At 37.2% G+C, this 21,179-nt stretch overlaps 1 protein-coding gene across 3 annotated transcripts in view; it reads left to right on the top strand.

The window, feature by feature from the left end:
• Positions 1-10,941: 10,941 nt before the first annotated feature.
• Positions 10,942-21,179, top strand: part of CYYR1 (cysteine and tyrosine rich 1) — a 108,587-nt gene continuing 98,349 nt past the window's right edge. For all 3 annotated transcript variants that reach the window (XM_010383442.2, XM_010383443.2, XM_010383444.2), the window contains exons 1-2: positions 10,942-11,490; positions 17,956-18,058. In XM_010383442.2, coding sequence (XP_010381744.1) covers positions 11,076-11,490; positions 17,956-18,058 — 518 coding nt within the window. In that variant the 5' untranslated portion in view covers positions 10,942-11,075. The remainder of the gene's footprint in view (positions 11,491-17,955; positions 18,059-21,179) is intronic.

Consider the following 21,179-nt stretch of genomic DNA (forward strand, 5'->3'; position numbering starts at 1 on the left):
TAAATTCTGAAACTGTTTTAGGTGTATTATAGGAGTGAGTGAAGAAATACCAAGTGTAAAAATCGTTACAAATACGGAGTGAGAGAAGTCAAGGAACAGCCCTATAATTATATATATGTATATGCCCGTGTGGTGTGTGTGTGTGTGTGTGTGTGTGTGTGTGTGTGTGTGTGTAAAAACATGCATATATTTCCTAGCTCTTATACTGAAAGGGACAAGATACAAAGGCACTCCAGCAGTAACATGCACTTTGATTTCTTTTTTTTTTTATTACTATTTTACTTTAAGTTCTAGGGCACTTTGATTTCTAAGACCATTATCCACTAAAAGGAGCCAGAACTCCTCAGAGAAATGACTGATTTCAGGGCTGGAGCAGAGAAGATTCAAAATGAACCTGGAATATCTTTTACGTCAAAAGTTAAGAAATTCCCAAAATACTTGTGAGGTTGTGTCACAAGGACACACTAGCTAGCTTGAAGATGCTCCACCGGCCCAAAATGGGACATTTTAAGATTAATGAATTAGACACTCTTGAAAAAGTAGGAATTCTTAAGTCCATACTCATAACCAATCAATCAACGAGGGAGAGGCATTCTTATTTTAAATGACGAGCAACAATTGGTGAATAGAGAGAGGGAAAGCTGGAGTTTAAAACATGATAATTTTGCAACCATAACAGTAAAGATTGATTCAAGCAAAAATTACTAATGTGTGTTAAACCTAAAGGAGGAAAATTTGCTGAAGATCCGGATATTTGCATGGCTTAATGTCTCCCTGTAGATTGTATATTTGCAGGAAAGGAAAAATTAGCAAATATAGGTTGGAAGTTGCCAACAGATTAACACACACACTGAAGTATTTAGGGGGAAAGAGCCACAATGTGTGCAACTTACTCTTGAATGATTCAGAAAAACAATAATATGTGCACAGATATAGAAAAAGAACAAATGGCAAAAGAGACAAAACACTAATAGGTGAAACGAAGTAAAAAACATGTAAGTGCTTTATACAACTCTTTTACATTTTGTATTTGAGATTTCCACATAAAAAGTAATAAACAAAATAAAAAAACAGGCTTATACAAATGCCATTGTTTCATTGTCCTTGGAGTGAATGCAAATGTCATAATTAATAGGACACATAGAAGAATATTCTAACAGTGAAGCTTCCATCTTGTCCTTTTTCTTTGAATTAGGGATAGATTTTGGAGTGATTTTCTAGAAGCAAACAAACAAAAAATGATGAAGCAGCTGATTAAAATAATTAAATAAAATAGGACACATCATGTACTTAGTAGTAATTGTAGTATATTTCCTGAAAAAATACGAACTTCTTAAGCTAAAATCTTTAAGAGCATTTATGCCACCAAGATTGATAATGAAAACAAAATTATTTCCCTATAGATAGACTTTTTCAACAAAATTAGTATATCAAAGCACATGGTTTGAATATGAACTCTCTCCCAAATTTCCTTTGAAAAGCTAATATGGCCATATTTAAAGGAAAAAATAGCCACAAACTCAAAGCCAACTTTTAATTTTAAGATCATCATGATAAATCCTTGTTAGGCTGAGGATATTGAGAGGATAATTTTAAGAACGATTTTGAGGCCTTAAGAGCAAAACCTTGGAGAAAAGGCAAAGGTGAGAAACAGTGGTATACTAAAGTGGACATGAGATCTAAATAAATAAATAAGTAAGTAAAACCTGGATTTAAAAGTTGCTTTTTCCTCTTAGCTGTAGCTAGAGACAAGGGATAATATTAATAAACTCAGAATTTTCTGAATCAGTGGTTCTCATTATGGTACTTGGCCAGCAGCATCTGCATCAACTGATAACTTGTTAGAAATGCAAATTATTTGGTGCCAACTGAATCAGGGATAGTGTCTGATGATCTCTATTTTAACACACCCTGCAGGTGATCCTGATGCACACTAAACTTTCAGAATGATACTTCCAACCATAGTGTAACAACAATGGTAATATAGCACATTTCAGTATTGTTAGAATGATTAAGTGTATTACATGTGTGAAGATGATTTTTCTAAACTGCATTTAAAAAATTATTGTTAATGGTAGATTATTGTGTGACATAGAGTTGTGGGAGAAAAATGCTAGATCAATAGTTACTTTGTGATTTTATCAAAACCATCTTCAAAGAAACTTTAAAGAAGGTTATTTCAAATGAAAAAAGAGACACTACACAACAAAATCTCCTGGATGCAGCGAAAGCAGCATTAAGAGGAACATATATAGCACTAAATACCTACCTCAAACAGTTAGAGCGATCTCAAATTAACGATCTAACATCACACCTAGAGGAACTAGAAAAGCAAGAACCAACCAACCCAAGGTTAGCAGAAGAAAAAGAAATAACTAAAATCAGATCAGGACTAAATGAAACTGAAACACAAAAATCCATACAAAGAATCAATGCAACCAAAAGTTGGTTTTTTGAAAGGATAAATAAGATCAATAGACCACTAGCTAAGTTAAAGAAAAAGAGAAGGTCCAAATAAGCACAATCAGAAATGACAAAGGTAACATTACAATTGATCTCACAGAAATACAAAAGATTCTCAGAGACTATTATGAACAAAAATGGATAAACTTCTGGAAACACACAACCACCCAAGATTGAATTAGGAAGAAATCAAAACCCTGAACAAACCTATATCAAGTTCTGAAATGGAATCAGTAATAAAAAGTTTGCCAAACAAACAAACAAAAAAACCCTGGTGTATTAGTCTGTTCTCACGCTGCTAATAAAGACATACCCAAGACTGGGTAACTTATAAAAGAAAGAGGTTTAATGGACTCACAGTTCCACATGGCTGGGGGTGGGGGGATCTCACAATCATAGTGGAAGGCAAAGGAGAAGCAAAAGCATATCTTACGTGGTGGCTGGCAAGAGAGCTTGTGCAAGGGAACTCCCATTTCTAAAACCATCAGATCTGATGAGACTTATTCACTACCATGAGAATGGTATGAGGAAAACTGCCCCCACGATTCAATTATCTCCACTAGTCCCCACCCGCCCTTGACACAGGGGGATTATTACAATTCAAAGTGAGATTTGAGTGGGGAAGCAACCAAACCATGTCACCTGGATCAGATGAATTCACAGCCAAATTCTACCAGATGTGAAAAGAAGTATTGGTGTCGATTGTACTGAAACGATTGCAAAAAATCCAGTAGGAGGGACTCCTCCCTAACTCATTCTATGAAGCCAACATCACCCTGATACTAAAACCAGGCAAAGACACAGTGAAAAAAGAAAACTATAGGTTGCTATCTCTGATGAACACAGACACAAGAATCCACACCAAAATACTAGCAAACCATGTGGAGCAGCACATCAAAAAGTTAATTCACCACAATCAAGTAGGCTTCATTCCTGGGAAGCAAGGATGGGTCTATGTATGCAAATCAATAATATGATTCACTGCATAAACAGAATTAAAAACAAAAACCATATGATCAGTTCAACAGGGGTGAAAAAAGCCTTCAATGAAATCCAACATCCCTTTGTGATAAAAACCCTCAACAAACTAGGGATCAGAGGAATATATCTCAAAACAGGAGCCATCTATGAGCAATCCATGGCCAATATCCCTGAATTGGCAAAAGCTGGAAGTATACCCCTTGAGAACTGGAACAAGGCAAGGATGCCCATTCTCACCACTCTTATCCAACATAGTACTGGAAGTCCTTGCCAGAGCAATCAAGCAAGAAAAAGAAATAAAAGGCATCCAAAGAGAAAAAGAAGAAAGTCAAATTATCTCTCTTCACTGATTATATGATTCTATACTATAAAAAGCCTAAAGACTCTACCTAAAGGTTCCTAGAACTAACTGATAAATGACTTCAGTAAAGTTGCAGGATACAAAATCAATGTACGAAAATCAGTAGCATTTCTATACACCAATTAAGTTCGAGCTGAGAGCCAAATCAAGAACATAATCCAATTTACAATAGTGACAAAAGGAATAGAATGTCTAGGAATACATCTAACTAAGGAGGCTAAGAATCTCTACAAGGAGAACTACAAAACATTGCTGAAAGAAATCATAGATGACACAAGCAAATGGGAACACATTCTATGTTCATGGATTGGAAGACTCAATACCGTTAAAATGACCATTCTGCCCAAAGCAGTCTGCAGATTCAATCCTATTTCTATCAAACTACCAAAGTCATTTTTCGTCGAATTAGAAAGAAACTCTTCTCAAATTCATATGGAACCAACAAAGAATCCAAACAGCCAAAGTCGTTCTAAGCAAAAAGAACAAAGCCAGAAGCCTCACATTACCGAACTTCAAACTATACTGTAAGGCTATCAGTAGCCAAAACAGCATGGTACTGGTACAAAGACAGACACATAGACCAATGAAACAGAATAGAGAACCCAGAAATAAAGCTGCATAGCTACAGTCATCTGATCATTGACAAAGTCAACACAAATAGGCAATGGGGAAATGACTCCCTACTCAATATATGGGGCTGGGATAACTGGCTAGCCATATGCAGAAGACATGAACAGACACTTCTCAAAAGATGACATACAAGCAGTAAACAAGCATATAAAAAATGCTCAACATCACTAATCGTCACAGAAATGCAAGTTAACACCATAATGAGATATCATCTCACACCAGTCAGAAGGGCTATTACTGAAAAATCAAAAAACAACAGACGCTGATGAGACTGCAGAGAAAAAGGAACACTTATACACTGTTGATGGGAATGAAATTAGTTCAGTCCCTGTGGAAAGCGATTTGGAGATTTCTCAAAGGACTTAAAAAATAAACCAGGTGTGATGGCTCACGCCCGTAATCCCAGCACTTTGGGAGGCCAAGGCAAGCAGATCATCGGAGGTCAGCCTGGCCAACATGGTGAAACCTTGTCTCTACTAAAAATACAAAAATTAGCCTGGCATGGTGATGGGCACCTGTAGTCCCAGCTACTCTGGAGGCTGAGGCAGGAAAATCGCAGAGGTTGCAGTGAGTTGAGATTGTGCCACTGCACTGCAGCCTGGGCAACAAGAGCAACCCTCTGTTTCAAAAGAAAAAACAAAAAAGACTTAAAACATAGCTACCACTGACCCAGCAATCCCATTACTGGGAATATATCCACATCAAAATGTAACAAATCATTCTACCAAAAGACACATGCGTTCATATGTTCATTGCAGCATTATTCACCATAGCAAAGACATGAAATAAACATAGGTGCCCTTCAGTGGAGGATCGGAAAAAGAAAATGTGGAACTTATACACCACAGAATATTGCACAGCCATAAAAAATTAAAAAACAACAAAATCATGTCCTTTGCAGCAACATGGATGTCTCTGGAGGCCATAATTAAAAGTGAATTAAGCCGGGCACGGTGGCTCAAGCCTGTAATCCCAGCACTTTGGGAGGCCGAGACAGGCGGATCACGAGGTCAGGAGATAGACCCTGGCTAACACGGTGAAACCCCGTCTCTACTAAAAAATGCAAAAAACTAGCCAGGCGAGGTGGCAGGCGCCTGTAGTCCCAGCTACTCGGGAGGCTGAGGCAGGAGAATGGCGTAAACCCGGGAGGTGGAGCTTGCAGTGAGCTGAGATCCGGCCACGGCACTCCAGCCTGGGCGACAGAGCGAGAGTCTGTCTCAAAAAAAAAAAAAAAAAAAAAAAAAAAGTGAATTAATGCAGGAATAAAAAACCAAATACCACATAGTCTCACTTAAAAGTGGGAGCTAAATATTGGGTACTCATGAACATAAAGATGGCAACAATGGACACTGGGGACTTATAGAAGGGGAAAGCAAGGGATGAAAAATATGAGTACTAAGTTCATTACTACCTGGGTGATGGGAGCACTCAAATCCCAAACCTCAGCACCATATAATATACCCATTTAACAAACCTGCAGATGTACCCACTGAATCTAAAATAAAAGTTGAAATCATTTTTTAAAAAGAAAGTTATTTTCTCAAACCATCCTACACTTGATGGTAGGTCTTGCACAGAGGAGGTGCCTCAGTAAAGCATTACTGATGCTAATAAAATCATTGCTGTTGAGAAAGGTCATAAGAACGTGTTATCTTCTGTTTTTTACATAGTCAAAGTCAGAATGTTAAATTTCACCAAAACCAAGCAAGCTATTTTGAAAGGCAGTTTACATTTGATGGTTAGGGGTAGAAGGTCTGCTCTGGAGACACACTCTCACAGCACTTAGATGTGTGACCTTGGGCAGAGTTACTTAACCACTCTCAGTCTCAATACCTTTATTCGTTCAAATAGGGGTGATAATAATAGTATCTACCTCACTGAGAGAGTATTCATGAATAAATTTAAAGAACGTAGAAATGGATTTGGTGCATAATAAGCATTTGATATTCCTTCTACACCTTAAATGCGATACTTAAATCATCTCCCCTTTTCTGCACAGTTTTTCTTCCTGTTTTCTTCTGAGTTTTTTGCATATTTCCATATAAGTACTTTTTTTCCTTGGCATTCACGTCATTAAATGAAAATGAAGAACAAACATGCAAGTAGAGCCCTTGCGTGTACATAAAATGTTTTTGTTGTACTTATTAATAGGTAATTAATGATAAGATATTATACTAATCTGTTTGACTATATGGTGAAATATATTATTGGAAGAGAGAAATGTGGGTCAGGAAACTCAAAAGGGGATTATCATCAAACCTGAACACTAGCACATCATGGCAAAATCTGGTATGTGGCCTCTTGCCATGGGATCTAGCCTGCCTCTAACTGACTTGGTAATTTGGCCTTAGTCTTCTTACATAAGAAACTGGGAAACTGACCTAGACAATCTGTGGAGTCCTGTCCTATTCTAACTTTTTGGTCCTAAATGAAACTGTAAGTTAAAACTACTTACTTGTCATATTTCACCTATAGCTTTTTAATCATCTTCAAGCATTTAAAATTTCAGCATATACATCATTCACAGGTACTTTTTTTAAAAAAAAAGATACCCAGGAAGAAAGTGGGGAAAAAGAAAGTCCAATAGAAGATGAAAACATTATCTGCATTTTTCCACCGTTGAGATCATTTTGTACTCCGTTTCTTATTTAACTATATATCTTAAAGATCTTTTCAATAATTTTAAACATTAGATATTAGTTCATAATGTACATATACCCTAATTTACTTAACTGTTTTACCTCTGTTGTACATGTAAACTATTTTTTAACTGTAATAAACATTGTTCTAGATGTCATAGTGGAAAGAAATATTAATAAAATCTGATTTAGAAGAGGGTTCTTGGATTGCATTCTTTATCTTTCAGTGAGTTAAAAATAGTTTCACTCTCTTAAATTCCAAGGTTGCAAATGGGAAGTCTGATGCCTGTCAGATTCTCTTTTTCAAGCAAACATAGAAATTATATATGGAAATGTATATGATTTTAAATTTATACTTGCTGAAACTGGTCTCTAAGATATGTACATATTTGTGCTTCGTCTCCAAAAAATTTCTCGGAACTAACTCACCATTTTAAATCTGAAAATTCAAACTTTATTACAGCTCAGAATTTTAAAAACATTATTTCTTTGATGTTTGCTTTTTCACTTTTTGTTTCTTTGAAAACTATTAGCCTGTACATTATTCCCATTCTTTGGGTTTTTATATTTTTATTCGTGGTTTCTATTTCTTTGTGTTTTTTTTTTCTCTGTTAAATGAAAAATGCTCTTTATTTGATCTAACAATTTTTTTTTTCTTTTTTTGAGACAGAGTCTCACTCTGGGGTGCAGTGGCGTGATCTCAGCTCACTGTAACCTCTGCCTCCCGATTCTCCTGCCTCAGCTTCCCGAGTAGCTGAGACCTGAGACTACTAGCACGCACCACCACGCCCAGTTAATTTTTTTGTATTTTTAGTACAGAGGAGGTTTCACCATGTTGGCTAGGCTGTTCTTGAACTCCTAGCCTCAAGTGATACCCACCTCAGCCTCCCAAAGTGCAGGGATTACAGCCATTATCCACCGCGCCTGGCCTGATCTAACAATCTAAGTTGTTTTTTTTTTTTTTTAATGTAACTATTTTATAATTTTTTTCTGTATATTTTAAAACCTTAAATCACATTTATTTTAATTTCCAGAAACTCTTTTAATTCCTCTGATGTTGTATTCTTAAGGTTTCTCATTCCATACGTATTTGTAAATACATATTTTTTCCCTTCAAATCCTTTCTTTTAACTCCCACAATTTTTTAATGGCTTGCCATCTTTCTTTGCCTTTCCATGTCAATTGAGTTTGGTTTCCTGAGCATCTGCATACTTCAAGGTAGCAGCTCTAGAAGGTAGACCTGCAGGCAAGCTTGCTCGACCAATCTGTTGAACTGTATGAGAAGTCTTTCTGTTCTCTAAAGTAAGCTGAAAGAGACTATCCTGACCAACATTGCAACTTCCTATGGGGCTCAATGGCAATAGCCAGCCTCTTTCGGATCTGTGTCAACAAGTGGGCGGCAGAAGTCCCTTCTTCTATCACAGCTACCAGTCTCCCCTCAAGGATCTGTATTCAGTCTCATCTGCAAAGACAATCATTTTTCTATTCCGAGCAGGCTGGATATCATTCTTCAGCTCTGCAAACACTGACTTCCATCTGTATCTTTTTCCTTCAAGACTCAAAGGGCTTGTATGCCTGGGATTTTCTCTAGGTTCCAACCATTGTCCCAGTTATTTAGAAATTGTGCTTCTCAGTGGAATGTTTTGATCAGGCTACGAGAACGACAGGACCTAGTGAAGAAATCCTTGAACACCCTGGATTAAATGTTTGAATTTTAACCTAAGGGCGACAGGATGCTACTGAGTTTTAACCAGGTGAGTAAACATGATTAAATCTGTAGTTTAAGAAGAAATATTCCAGCTTCAGCCTGGCAAACATCTCTGAAGGCAGGGAGAATGAATATAATAAAGACTATAAAAGTCTAGATTAGGGCAGAAATAGAGGATAATTTAAAATGCATTTGAGTGGTGTTTAGGTGGACAGATTAGGTGAACTTGGTGACAGATTGGCCAGTGAGGATGAGAAAAAAGTTGGAACTGATCAGCCTTCTTTTGAACGTGGTAGATGATTGGGCCTTCACCAAGGTGTAAAACACACTAAAGAGCTTAGCTTATGTTTATTTTGCGGGTGATGTTTCCTCCCACTCTCTTATGCCCTCGCAGCAGTGCATTTATAGGAAATAATTCCCGGAAGAGAACTGACTAAATTAAGTACATGTGTATTTGAATTTTCGTACATGTAAACACATTGTTTCCCTTAAGAGTTCATTTGGTTTTGAGTTTGGTTGGTTTGATACATGAAAAGTGATGTCTCACTGTCAATTTGATTTCTATATTTATATTTATTTGTTTTGTATGAAGTATCTATTAATATCCTTCCTCAGTTACCTCTTGGTTGTTTTTCCTATTGATTTTTTTACGCTCAGTATAATAATGAGATTAGGACTTTGCACCTTTGCATTGCAAATGTTTTTGCCAGTTAAATGTTTGCCAACTGGAAGTTTTAATTCTTATTTGGTCAAGTGGGTCAATATTTTACAGTTTCTGAGTTTTTTATAATGCTTAGACAAGGCTTCCCTATTCCACAAATATTTGAATGTTATCCTCTTATTCTTTAATCTAACATTTTCATAGTTCTATCTTAAATATGTAATTCATATAGAACTGATTTTGATGTAAAAAGATAAGGCTCCAGGCCGGGCGCGGTGGCTCAAGTCTGTAATCCCAGCACTTTGGGAGGCCGAGACGGGCGGATCACAAGGTCAGAAGATCGAGACCATCCTGGCTAACATGGTGAAACCCCGTCTCTACTAAAAACCATACAAAAAATTAGCCGGGCGTGGTGGCGGGCGCCTGTAGTCCCAGCTACTCAGGAGGCTGAGGCAGGAGAATGGCGTAAACCCGGGAGGCGGAGCTTGCAGTGAGCTGGGATCCGGTCACTGCACTCCAGCCTGGGCGACAGAGCGAGACTCCGTCTCAAAAAAAAAAAAAAAAAGATAAGGCTCCACAGATGACTATTCGTGGTCTCAACACTTTTCACTGAGTAACTCATCATTTCCCCTACTACTTTATATTGATACTTCTTTAAGCTATAAATTAAATTGCTGTACACACTCATGTCTACTTTTGGGTTGCCTTTTCTCTTTCATTGAGCCTTTCTATTCCAATGTTAATCTAAACTGTTTTAATTATGGTGATATTATATGTAATATCCCATTCATTATTCCCATTCATTACTCTTGTTTTAAATAGATAAGCTTACATATTTATTTTCCACATAAACTTTAGAATCAGATTGGTTTGAAAAAAATCATGTTATTTTTTAAATTGAGATCAATTTTATTTCTAAATGTATAGAATAATTTGGGGAATCTTGTCTTTATGCCACTAAAATTTCTTAGTGAAAAAAAGTATCTCTTTACTTATTCACATCTTTGTTTTTTTCTTCATGCACTGACATTGAGAACTTTCTAACTGATTTTTGTTTGCAGGAAAGAAAACTATTCGTTTTCTAAACAAGAGCTTCATAGTTGATTAACTTTGATTTTCCATGTATACACATATTTCATTTGCTAATGACAATTTAGCTTTCATTTTTTATAAAGCTTTTTCTTTCTCTTGTTTAATTGCATAGGTCAGTAACTCCAAAACATTGTCAAAATCATAACGACAGTGTGCACTGTTTGTTTTTTTTTCTGAAATTTACAGCAAAAAATAATAAACATTTTATCAGCTTTCAGCAGAGATGCCATACACTTTCTGTACTTCCCAATCCTGAGTTTTCGTCGCTGTCACTCTTTGTCCAATACCTTCAATTCTGAAAATTCCTTCCCTTTGTTTAAAGATAAAAAACAAAGTTGTTCATCCATTGCTTAGAAAGGAAAAATTATAGTGGAGGGCAGGGCTAAAAAGGAGCAGGTTGAACTCCATAGCAATCGTCAAAGCAAGGGGTTAGAAAAAGTTTCTTGGTCCTCTAGTCACTCTTTAGAAGGAAGAACCCGAGCTTGGGGAGGAGTCGGGGCCACCCCCGCCCCCTGCCCGGAGTCGTTGCCACCCGCGGAGATGAAATGTGAGCCTGGGTGGCCAAGGACGCCGGAGTGGCCGCCTTCCCCGTGCCTGAGCGCAGTGGGGCGAGACAAAGAGACCTGGGCCCCCAGCGCAGCCCGTCTCGGGCCACGCGCGTCCCAGCTCCGCGGAGTCCCGCACTCGCTGGCCCGGGACGCGCCCGGCCCGGGCTCCCTTGGCAGGCTGCCTCGGCAATGGTGGGGTCTCCGCTCCACCCGGCTCTCAGGAGCGCTGCTCTCTCCATCTGATCGTCCTCCATCCTACCCATTCCCTCCAGTTCCGGGCTCTCCCTTCGCTCCAAGCCTCTCTCTGGCGCGCAACCTCAGGCCACCGGCTTGGATGGACGCTCCGAGGCTGCCCGTGCGTCCAGGGGTCTTGCTTCCGAAGTTGGTCCTGCTCTTTGTCTACGCAGGTCAGTGACAGAGTGCGGCGGAGAGGGTCAGAGGCTCGGGGCCGGGCTTGGGTCACGGTCCGGGCCAACTTGGGTTGAGCTGGACGGACCGGGACCTTTGCAGAAGGACCTTTGCAGACGCCTCTGCCTTTTCTGCCAGGCGACGGCAGAAACCCGCGCGCTTCCACCCTCACGCGGTTTTGTTTTGTTCCTTTTACTTTTTGTATTTCTTTTCTTTCCCTTTCCACCTTGGAAATAGCAGTCTCGTGTTTAGGCGATTTGACTCTGGATAGAGTAAACTACATCCAAATAAACTTATCTGGATAAGAGTAGGCAGTGGACTCTCCATCTTCTGCTTTCTGAATAATCCTGGTTTTCCCTCTTACGAATAAAAAAAACTTAGAGCTTTGTTTTTGTTCTTTGGGAGATTTACAAGTGCGTTAGACTGAGCTATAGGATTGAAGTCAAACACAGGTTTTTGAGAAGCTTGAATTCACCCAGGGTCTAATCTGTGTTAGTTGATTTGGATAAACACTTGTTTATAAGAGAAGGACATCTCATTTCCCTTCTAATTATTTGCAGTAAGAACTGCTAATAATTAATGAAGCAAAGTGGGTTTTCTTGTTTTGTGATTAATATGGAGCCCCAAATGGCCTTTCATTGGTTATTCAGGTATAGTGTCTTACACATGTGGTCTTTGCATTAGTTCATACTCACAAAGCAATGCAAGCTAAAAGCAAATTTCTTGGTACAATGTTTTTGTGTCTCTAACGTCCTGTGACAAAAATCGCAGGCTCATCCATGAGCCTCCAATACTAAATGTATACACAGCACTGAAATTTACCTTAATACTCACAAATATATTGCAAATGAAATGATTTTCTTCAACGTTGGACCTGAGCATTAAAAGAATTGAATTTCTCATTCAACCTTGCTAGAGAAGAGTCACTATAACTTCTGTAGACATTTTCAGTCTGTTTATTGAAATGCAAATTAGTGGCTGTCTAGGAGTTACCCTTTTAAAGATGTTTTATGGCAGGAAAAACACTGACTTCCTAATATGGAAATTCATAAAAGTAGGATAAGTTCTTCCTATTAAATGAAGAGAATTTACATTTAATCTGTCTACAACATTTATTTCTTTTATTAAACTTATGTAAGGTTTTCAGAATTTGAGGGATTAACAGAGTCAATTACATTAATACTCGTTTTCTATTGAAAAAATCTCTTTATTAGTTCTTTTGAAGCAATTATGCTTTTCACCGCCTCTGCTCGACAGTGTTTAATATTTTCACTCACACTTACTCAACCACTCCTTTGAACCACAATTTTGTTTGTTAGTTTGTTTATTATATTCCTTCTGGTAAACTGAAAGCTTCTGCTTTACACATCTGCCCCCTCCTCCTATTTCCCCAGTGCAGATGCCCAGCTCCTCAGGGCTCAGGAAATCAGTGAAGCTGGCCAGCAACAAGGGTGGTTAGTTTAGAAAGTTATCAGTCCATTCATTTCTCTTCTTTGGAATCCCTTTCTTGTAAGCTACAAAGTAGTTGTAAGCCAGTGCTAAGTTGATTTATTATCTTTGCTAAGAAGTGTTTAGCTAATAACCTCTTTGGTGTCAATTTCTGGACTTCTTATTTAGAGGCCTTTTTATGCTTTTCATATTCATTCAACTATTACTTACTGAGTGAGATATGTTGAGCCGTAAGAGGTCATGTTCTTATCAGTCTTCTCTGGGAAATATGGTATGATCATAAATTACTTTAAGGTATAAAAGGTTGTGTCATAGGAGAGGTAAAATCATGTGCTATAGATGTTCAAAGAAGAAACCTTATTGCTGGCTTAAAAGAGTAAGCTTCATGAGGACAATGTCTATTTTGTTCAGCAAAAAGATCAATCAATATTTGCTCAGGAAAACTGAATTGAGGAAGACTTGAAGGAACTAGACCTTTGAAAAATGGAGACGCCCTGAACCAAACGAGATGGAGTCAGGTATAGCAGGATATCGTGTGATCAAAGGCAAAAATCAAGATCTGTACATACAACAAAGGATATTTCAGTTTGGTTGCAACCAAGAGGTATGGCTGGAAGTAAGGGCAGAGGTTAGATGCTGGAACACCACAGAAATCAAAAGAGTTCATACTATTAAATGAATTGCCATTGCCAGCTTTATGGGACAAAAATCTATGTAGATGCACTGCTCATAATCTAAATTATTTTCCCCAAAGCAAATGCATTAGATTCACATTTTATTTGGCTAAACAAATAAGAACAAGGTTTCTATACCTGAAGCATCATGTTGTACTATAAAGTTACTTTTGGAAGGAGACCCAGTGAAGTGTCGATATTATTGTCTGCCTCCCACTGCAGGCTACAAAGACAGGATTTGGTCAAGGTTTTACCTTCCGGGCCTCAGCCAGTAACTTCTGTCCCCTCCCTTTCCTTCCTCTCTTATCTTAGCTCTAGTTTGCAAGGGCCATTTCTAAGCAAGCGCTTCAAGCCAGATACTGCCTTTCCTGTTCTGCACTTTCCTTAAGGTGGGAGGCAGGGTGAGTTGGGAGGCAGGGGTGAGTTGGGGAACCTTCTTCCAGACCACACCTTTCAGCAAAAAGTCATTGAAGAACATTTAAATTGGCTGATTTTCAGGGATACTAACTTGGACATTAGACGTAATATTATTTATTTTCTGAAGACAAATTGGAATGGTCTGTTCTTTCTCCGGTGAGAAAAAGCTCCTGTATGGCGCCAACACTGATCTTTGCCAAACTATTCTCAAATATCCCAGAGAAAGCAACTAACATAAAAAAGGCTTTGAGGTGTGGTTGAAATGTCATTTTGGAGAGGTTGTGATTGTAAATGTATTTGCCATTCTGTTAAATCTCCCCTTTTGGGTAGTTTAATTCTGGGAAGTAGACAGGAGCACTGGAAAATGCCATAAAAACAATGACCAATGTGTAACATGATCCAGATGTTTGCTCAGGTATAATCCAGCTGCTTGGCTACAAGATTTTGGGCTTGGTTTCCTGTAACGTTGGCTCAAAATATTTTGATAACACCATGTCTTTATAAGAGTAGTCACCGGAATACAATGGTAGCAATTGAATCTTTGATATTGATGGAGAGTTTAATAAGATGTCACTGTCCTGGACACGGTTCAAAAGGCACCCATGAAGTTACTTACACATTGGTTGTCCTACTCTGACAGAATAGTGGGGACATTAGCTCTTTCACAATCAGAGTGGCTTTTATTTATTTATTTTTTAAATAATCTCAACGTCTTTAATTTTAGACTCAGGGAGTACATGTGCAGATTTGTTACATGAGTACATTTTGTGATGCTGAGGTTTGAGGTACAATTGATCCTGTCACCCAGGTATTGAATATAGCACCCAATAGTTGTTTTTCAACCCCTCCCCACTCCCTTTACTTCCCGTTCTAGAAGTCCCCGGTATCTATTGTTGCTATCTTTATGTCCGTGAGTACCCAGGGTTCAGCTCTCACTTGTAAGTGAGAACATGCGGTATTTGGTTTTCTGTTCCTGAATTAATTTGCATAGGATGATGGCCTCTAGCTTCATCCATGTTGCTGCAAAGGACATGATTTTATTCTTTTTTTTTTTTTCTGGCTGCATAGTATTCCATGGTGTATATGTACCACATTTTCTTTACTGAGTCCATTATTAATGAACACTTAGGATGAATGAGTGTCCTCACTATTTCAAATAGTGCTGTGATGAATGTACAAATGCATTTGTCTTTTTGATAGAATGATTTATTTCCCTTTGGATACATACCCCAGCAATGAGATTACTGAGTCAAATGGTAGTTTTGATTTAAGTTCTTTGAGGAATCTCCAAACTGCTTTTCATAGTGGTTGAACTAATTAACATTTCCAGTAACAGTGTATAAGTGTTCCCTTTTCTCCACGGGCTCACCAGCATCTGTTGTTTTTTTGACTTTTCAATACTAGCCCTCTATTTTGATTTGCATTTCTCTGATGATTGGTGACTTGTTGAACATTTTTTTGTTGTGTTTGTTGGCTACTTGTATGTCTTCTTTTGAGAAGTGTCTGGTTCATGTCCTTTGCCCATTTTTTAATGGGATTATTTAGTTTTTGCTTGTTCAATTATTTAAGTTCCTTATAGATTCTGGATATTAGGCTTTTGTCAGATGCATAGCTTACACATATTTTCTCCCATTCTGTAGATTGTCTGTTTACTCTGTTGATAGTTTATTTTGCTGTGCAGAAGTTCTTTAGTTTAATTAAATCCCGCTTGTCAATTGCTTTTGTTGCAATTGCTATTGAGGACTTAGTTATAAATTCCTTCCCAAGGCTGATGTCAGGAATGGTGTTTCCTAGCTTTTCTTCTAGGAGTCTTATAGTTTGAGGTCTTTCATTTAAATCTTTCATCAATTTTCAGTTAATTTTTGTATGTCGTAAAAGATAGGGGTCCATTTTCATTCTTCTGTGTATGGCTAACTGGTTATCCAGCACCATTTATTGAATAGGGAGTTCTTTCCCCATTGCTTATTTTTGCTGACTTTGTCAAAGATCAGATGGCTGTAGGTGCACATTGAATGGCTTTTAAGAACATGAAGCAAAACATCCTCACTAAGCCCTTCAGATAACTGACCAGTAATAAATTAAACAGCACTAAAAATGAGAGCTATGGAAATTCACCTAGAAAACTGTAAAATAAATAGCCTTTAAAAGTGTATTGTACTCTGCAAAAAGCATTTATTGTCAATATATTGGCTTCTCCCTTGTATCTAAATCATTAGATCGTGTTTCTGTTTTCAAATTTTAGAAGTGGACTTAAGTACTTACTGAATCTCACAAAGGTAATTATTTTTCGTTTTCATTCCTTCTTATCACAATCCAGAGGTAAGCCTCTAGGGTCATGTTTGACTACCTATAATGTAAAAATAAAACTGAGGGGAAGGAAACATGATTTTTTCCATTTGTTGCACAAAAGCCATGCATAATTGTTAATGGTGACTGAACTTTGCTACCTTCTAATCACATCTCTTTGTAAAGTATCATCTTAGCAGGGAAGTGATTTAAAAGCAACGTAAAATTTCCTTTGTGGATAAATCGATTACATGGACATGTAGACATAAATATAATATTTTGTACTTTTAATGTTATGGCTTTGATAGGGAAGCAAAGTTTTATATAATTTATATGATAATTAATATTACCTTCAGGAATTGAGTTGGAAATGGATTATTTTGTGACTCTTAAATGTGCAACCTAAATTATCAGACTGTACTTAATGCTTTCCTAATCATGTATCTGAAACTTATATATCCATCATAACTTACATGACTACCTCGGTGACAACCTTAGCTTGTTAAACATAAATCATTTAGGTGGAATAAAGAATACTTAAAAGCTAGAGTAATTTTTATCCAACATTTTTAGTATAATTTTTCTTGCTGCAAAATATATGCAAAAAAATAGTAATTTCTGATCCTTTATTCAGAAAATAACTTTTCCCCCTTCACATAGTACTGTTTTATATCTTACTGATTCCTCAATCTGGTATTAAACTCTTAATTGTTTACAAAATATTGTCTATGGAGATTTCTTCCTATAACCAATCATCTTTTAATCCAAATGAATTTACAGGATGCAGACTCATTGTGTTACCACATGTATGCAAACTGTAATTATACAGGTAAAAAATGGCACAAAAAGGAAAGCATACAATGCAGGTTCATGGAAAATATACATCATTTTGAAATTATTCCTTTTTGGTGTTATTCATACCACTAAACTTTCTACTGATTGAGTTCAGTTGAGAATACAAGAACCTAAAGTTAGAAGATTTTTTTTTTTGCGGGGGGTGGGCAGAGCTTCACTGTGTCACCCAGGCTGGAGTGCAGTGGCATGATCTCGGCTCATTGCAACCTCCATTTCCTAGGTTCAAGCAATTCTCCTGACTCCACCTCCTGAGTAGCTGGGATTACAGGTGTGTACCACTACACCCAGCTACTTTTTGTATTTTTAGTAGACACTGGATTTTATCATGTTGGCCAGGCTGGTCTCGAACTCCTGACCTTAAGTGATCCACCCGCCTCAGCCTCCCAAAGTGCTAGGATTACACGCATAAGCCATTTTGCCTGGCCAAGAAGTCTTCATCATTTAAAATTTATTATAAAAACTCTATGGACAAATCCAATGACTGAGTAGTTTAATTGTTCTTTTGTTCCTTCCTTCATTATCTCATTCAACTAACCCTGACTAGCAATTATGGTGCTTGGTGTAGAAGATTCAAGAATTGTCTTTGTCTTTACAGCTTAGAGTCTAATGGGGAAGGAAGGCTAATTTAGATCCTTACAAATGTTTTTGAATTCTGAGGATGAAAAGAAGATTTAAAACCACTAAAGAGTGGTCATTGGCTGATTAAGATGTAAAATAGCATAATTTTTCCTGAAACTGTGATTTTACAACTATAACTGCTCACAAATGGTTTTTGTTTTGTAGATGACTGCCTTGCTCAGTGTGGCAAAGATTGCAAATCTTACTGCTGTGATGGAACCACGCCCTACTGTTGCTCCTACTACGCTTATATTGGGAATATCCTCTCGTGAGTATTAGTCAAATTTGGCAATACTGATGCTCTTCCTCTTGTCCAGTTGTCCAGTTATGTCTTTTAAAAGTACTAAGTGATAGTTGTGGGCAAGAGATTTCAAGACTGGTTATTGACCTGAAATCTTTACTGGAGATATTAACACATCACTATATAATGGACTATGTTGTTTGACAAAATACGCAAAATAATATACAAAATAAATTGCCTTCACTATAAAGGAACTAAAAGGAGTTATTCTTTTATTGTTTTACTTTGTGTACTATAATAATGTTTTACATAGGCATCATTTTATTGATAATTTTGTAACATCATCAGTGATATGGTTTTGTCTATTCTGTGCAAGTTAAAATTTGTTATTTAATTATAGCCAGTTTATTTTGTCATCATGTATGAATTTAATATATCCAGTAGATGTCAGGAAAAAGAGAGGTTATGAATAAAAAACAGTTGAGACATGAAATGTCAGTTCTCACGTAATACATATACAGCAACTTCAGGAAACAGATTTAGAGCCTAGGACAAGCAAGCTAGGCATGGGTAATGCAAAGTGATAAACAACAAGGCACATAAACACAAATGAAATATACACATGTAGATTCTGTGAAGCATTTCCTTATAACAAATTAGAAATTTATTTTAGAGCTGCTTCTGGACAAAGGGAAATACAGAATCCGGACCTGCCTCCAGGGCTGTATGGCAGGAAAAGTCTGCACTTGTCAGTTCCTCAAGAGAGGAACCCACAACTGAGAAATAAAAGGTTGAGAATTAGGAACATAAGAATTTCTTGAGTCAAAATCCCCATGGCTTTCAGTTAGCAGGAGTGGTTGTGCCTCTGTCTTCTGTTCTTGTTTTTCAAGTCAGGACCATGATGATTTGGGAAATGTTCTGTTTAACTTACGCCCTACAAAAGGCTCAAGTGGAAACGGGAAACATTAGGCGCTAAGTCATATGTGCCCGGCTATTTTAGGGACGTGTCTATTGAGACGGCTTATTACACATCCTCCATTTCCCGAGAATAGAAAACCTGGCACCACATAAACTTTCTAGAATCAGTGTTGAGGCTGCTATTAGAGATCATGACTCTGAGAATACAAAAAAAAAAAAAAAATCATATTTCGGGATACTCTTGAACACTATAATAAATGTGAAAGAAATGTCAAGCTATAATAAAAAACCATGTGTGGAATTTAAGCCTTCTTTGAAATGCAAATAAGCTCCAAATAAAATGTTTGAATTTTTCTTCATGGGTGGTTTGGTAGAAAAGAGATTAAGCCCACTTTTTACATTAGAAAACTGTCAGGATGATTTTTTACAGTAACTTATCAGCTCAAATATAAATATATAATGATGTTCACGGTGGTATATTACTTCACAGTATTTAAAGTAACTTAAAATACATTATTAATACATTTAATTTTTTTTTTCTCAAACGTTCTCCACATGCCAGATGCTGCTGTCCCAGGTAGAGGTGTGAGTATAGATTTGGAAAATGTGAAGTCAAAGTGATTCTGTGATTCTTTGGTCATCTGGCTCCTGGCCTATTTCTTGATTCACTAACTATTCATGGAGTGTGTTATGCACTCTTTCTCATTCCATAGCTACCTCCACCCAGGTAAATACATATAACTCGTAACTACTTATGAATCAGAATATTTTTAAATATTTGAATGTATAGACGTACTTCATATGATTTACATTTGCAATGAAGTTCACATTTTTATGGTACACATTCTAAATCTTTAATTTCGCCGCTGGTTACAGTGAAGAATTAGTTGAGTTGATACATGTATCTAGGTTATTAGGACCAGGTACTTGTTATGTTTGGGGGGGGAAAATCATGTTTTAGAAGGGAAAATAAACACAGATGGCATTATATTTCAGGCAGTTATAACTGAACTTTCTGTTCAAAATAGAAACCAGTGAGTAAATATCATGGGAAACAATTCTTAGCAAAAAGAAAGGTGGCAGTGGTGGGGGGAGACTTTAAAGCACTTTCCTACTTGATAAAAGAGAATACATTTTCAGGATTTCCAGTTATTGTTTAACATTTGAAAAGAGTTCTTAACTCCACCCAAAGTGCTTTTTTTTTTTTTTTTTTTTTTTTAAATTGGTGGTTGGGGATGCAGGAGGTAGGAAAAAAATTAATTCCAAGAATGCTTACAAGGGTTCCTTCATACACTTGTCAAATATTTCTGTTTTGAAATTCACAAATGATGTTTCCTCTTTTTCAAGCATCCAGGCACATTCTTAGTGAAATCATTTTAATAGTCATAACAGAAAGCTAAACCCCTCATGGTTATTAGAAAAGTAATAAGGAAGAAAGCAGTAGCACAATGAAATGTTAGGTAACTTAAATGAAGATTTTTATAATTTGGTTTATATTTTTGTTTGTTTTGAAAATAAAAATGTTTGCTCAACTTAAAATGAGCTAAAAAGACAGCAAAATATAATGTGGGCATTTTAGAGTGTTTGTAAATTGGTTGGGTTAGGGCCACTTGACTGTCCTTGCTGAGGTCTTCCCCTAGTCACCCACTGAAATAATCAATGTTGCTTTTCAGCCCTTAATTCTGCTAACTTCAATTGCCCTTGCTCTTTTGCAAACTAACCATTAAGATTTGTTTATAAAACAGTCACAGGAGCTAATTTAGTTGAAAAGTCTTATTTTACTCAATTTGCTCTCCTTTTTATTTTATTTATTTATTTGAGACAGAGTCTCATTCTGTTGCCCAGACTGGAGTGCTGTGGCACAATCTCAGCTCACTGCAGACTCTGCCTCCTGAGTTCAAGCAATTCTCATGTCTCAACCTCCTAAGTAGCTGGGATTACAGGCAGGAGCCACCACACCTGGCTACTTTTTGTATTTACCATGTTGTCCAGGCTGGTGTTGGACTCCTGGCCTCAAGAGATCTGCCCAACTCGGCTTCCCAAAGTGCTGACAGGCAAGAGCCACTGTGCCCCGCCCTCTCTTTTTTTTTTTTTTTTTTTTTTTTTTTAAGATTCTTTCTCTTCTAAATGAGAGTTAATTTTGGCAGATAAATTCAGGTGCCCTTTTTCTTTCTTATTTCTGTTAGGAATTTTACAATTTACTTCTGTCTTATAAAAAACTTTAAAAATT

The sequence above is a fragment of the Rhinopithecus roxellana genome, chromosome 13 (assembly GCF_007565055.1).
Source record: "Rhinopithecus roxellana isolate Shanxi Qingling chromosome 13, ASM756505v1, whole genome shotgun sequence".
Lineage (NCBI taxonomy): Eukaryota > Metazoa > Chordata > Mammalia > Primates > Cercopithecidae > Rhinopithecus > Rhinopithecus roxellana.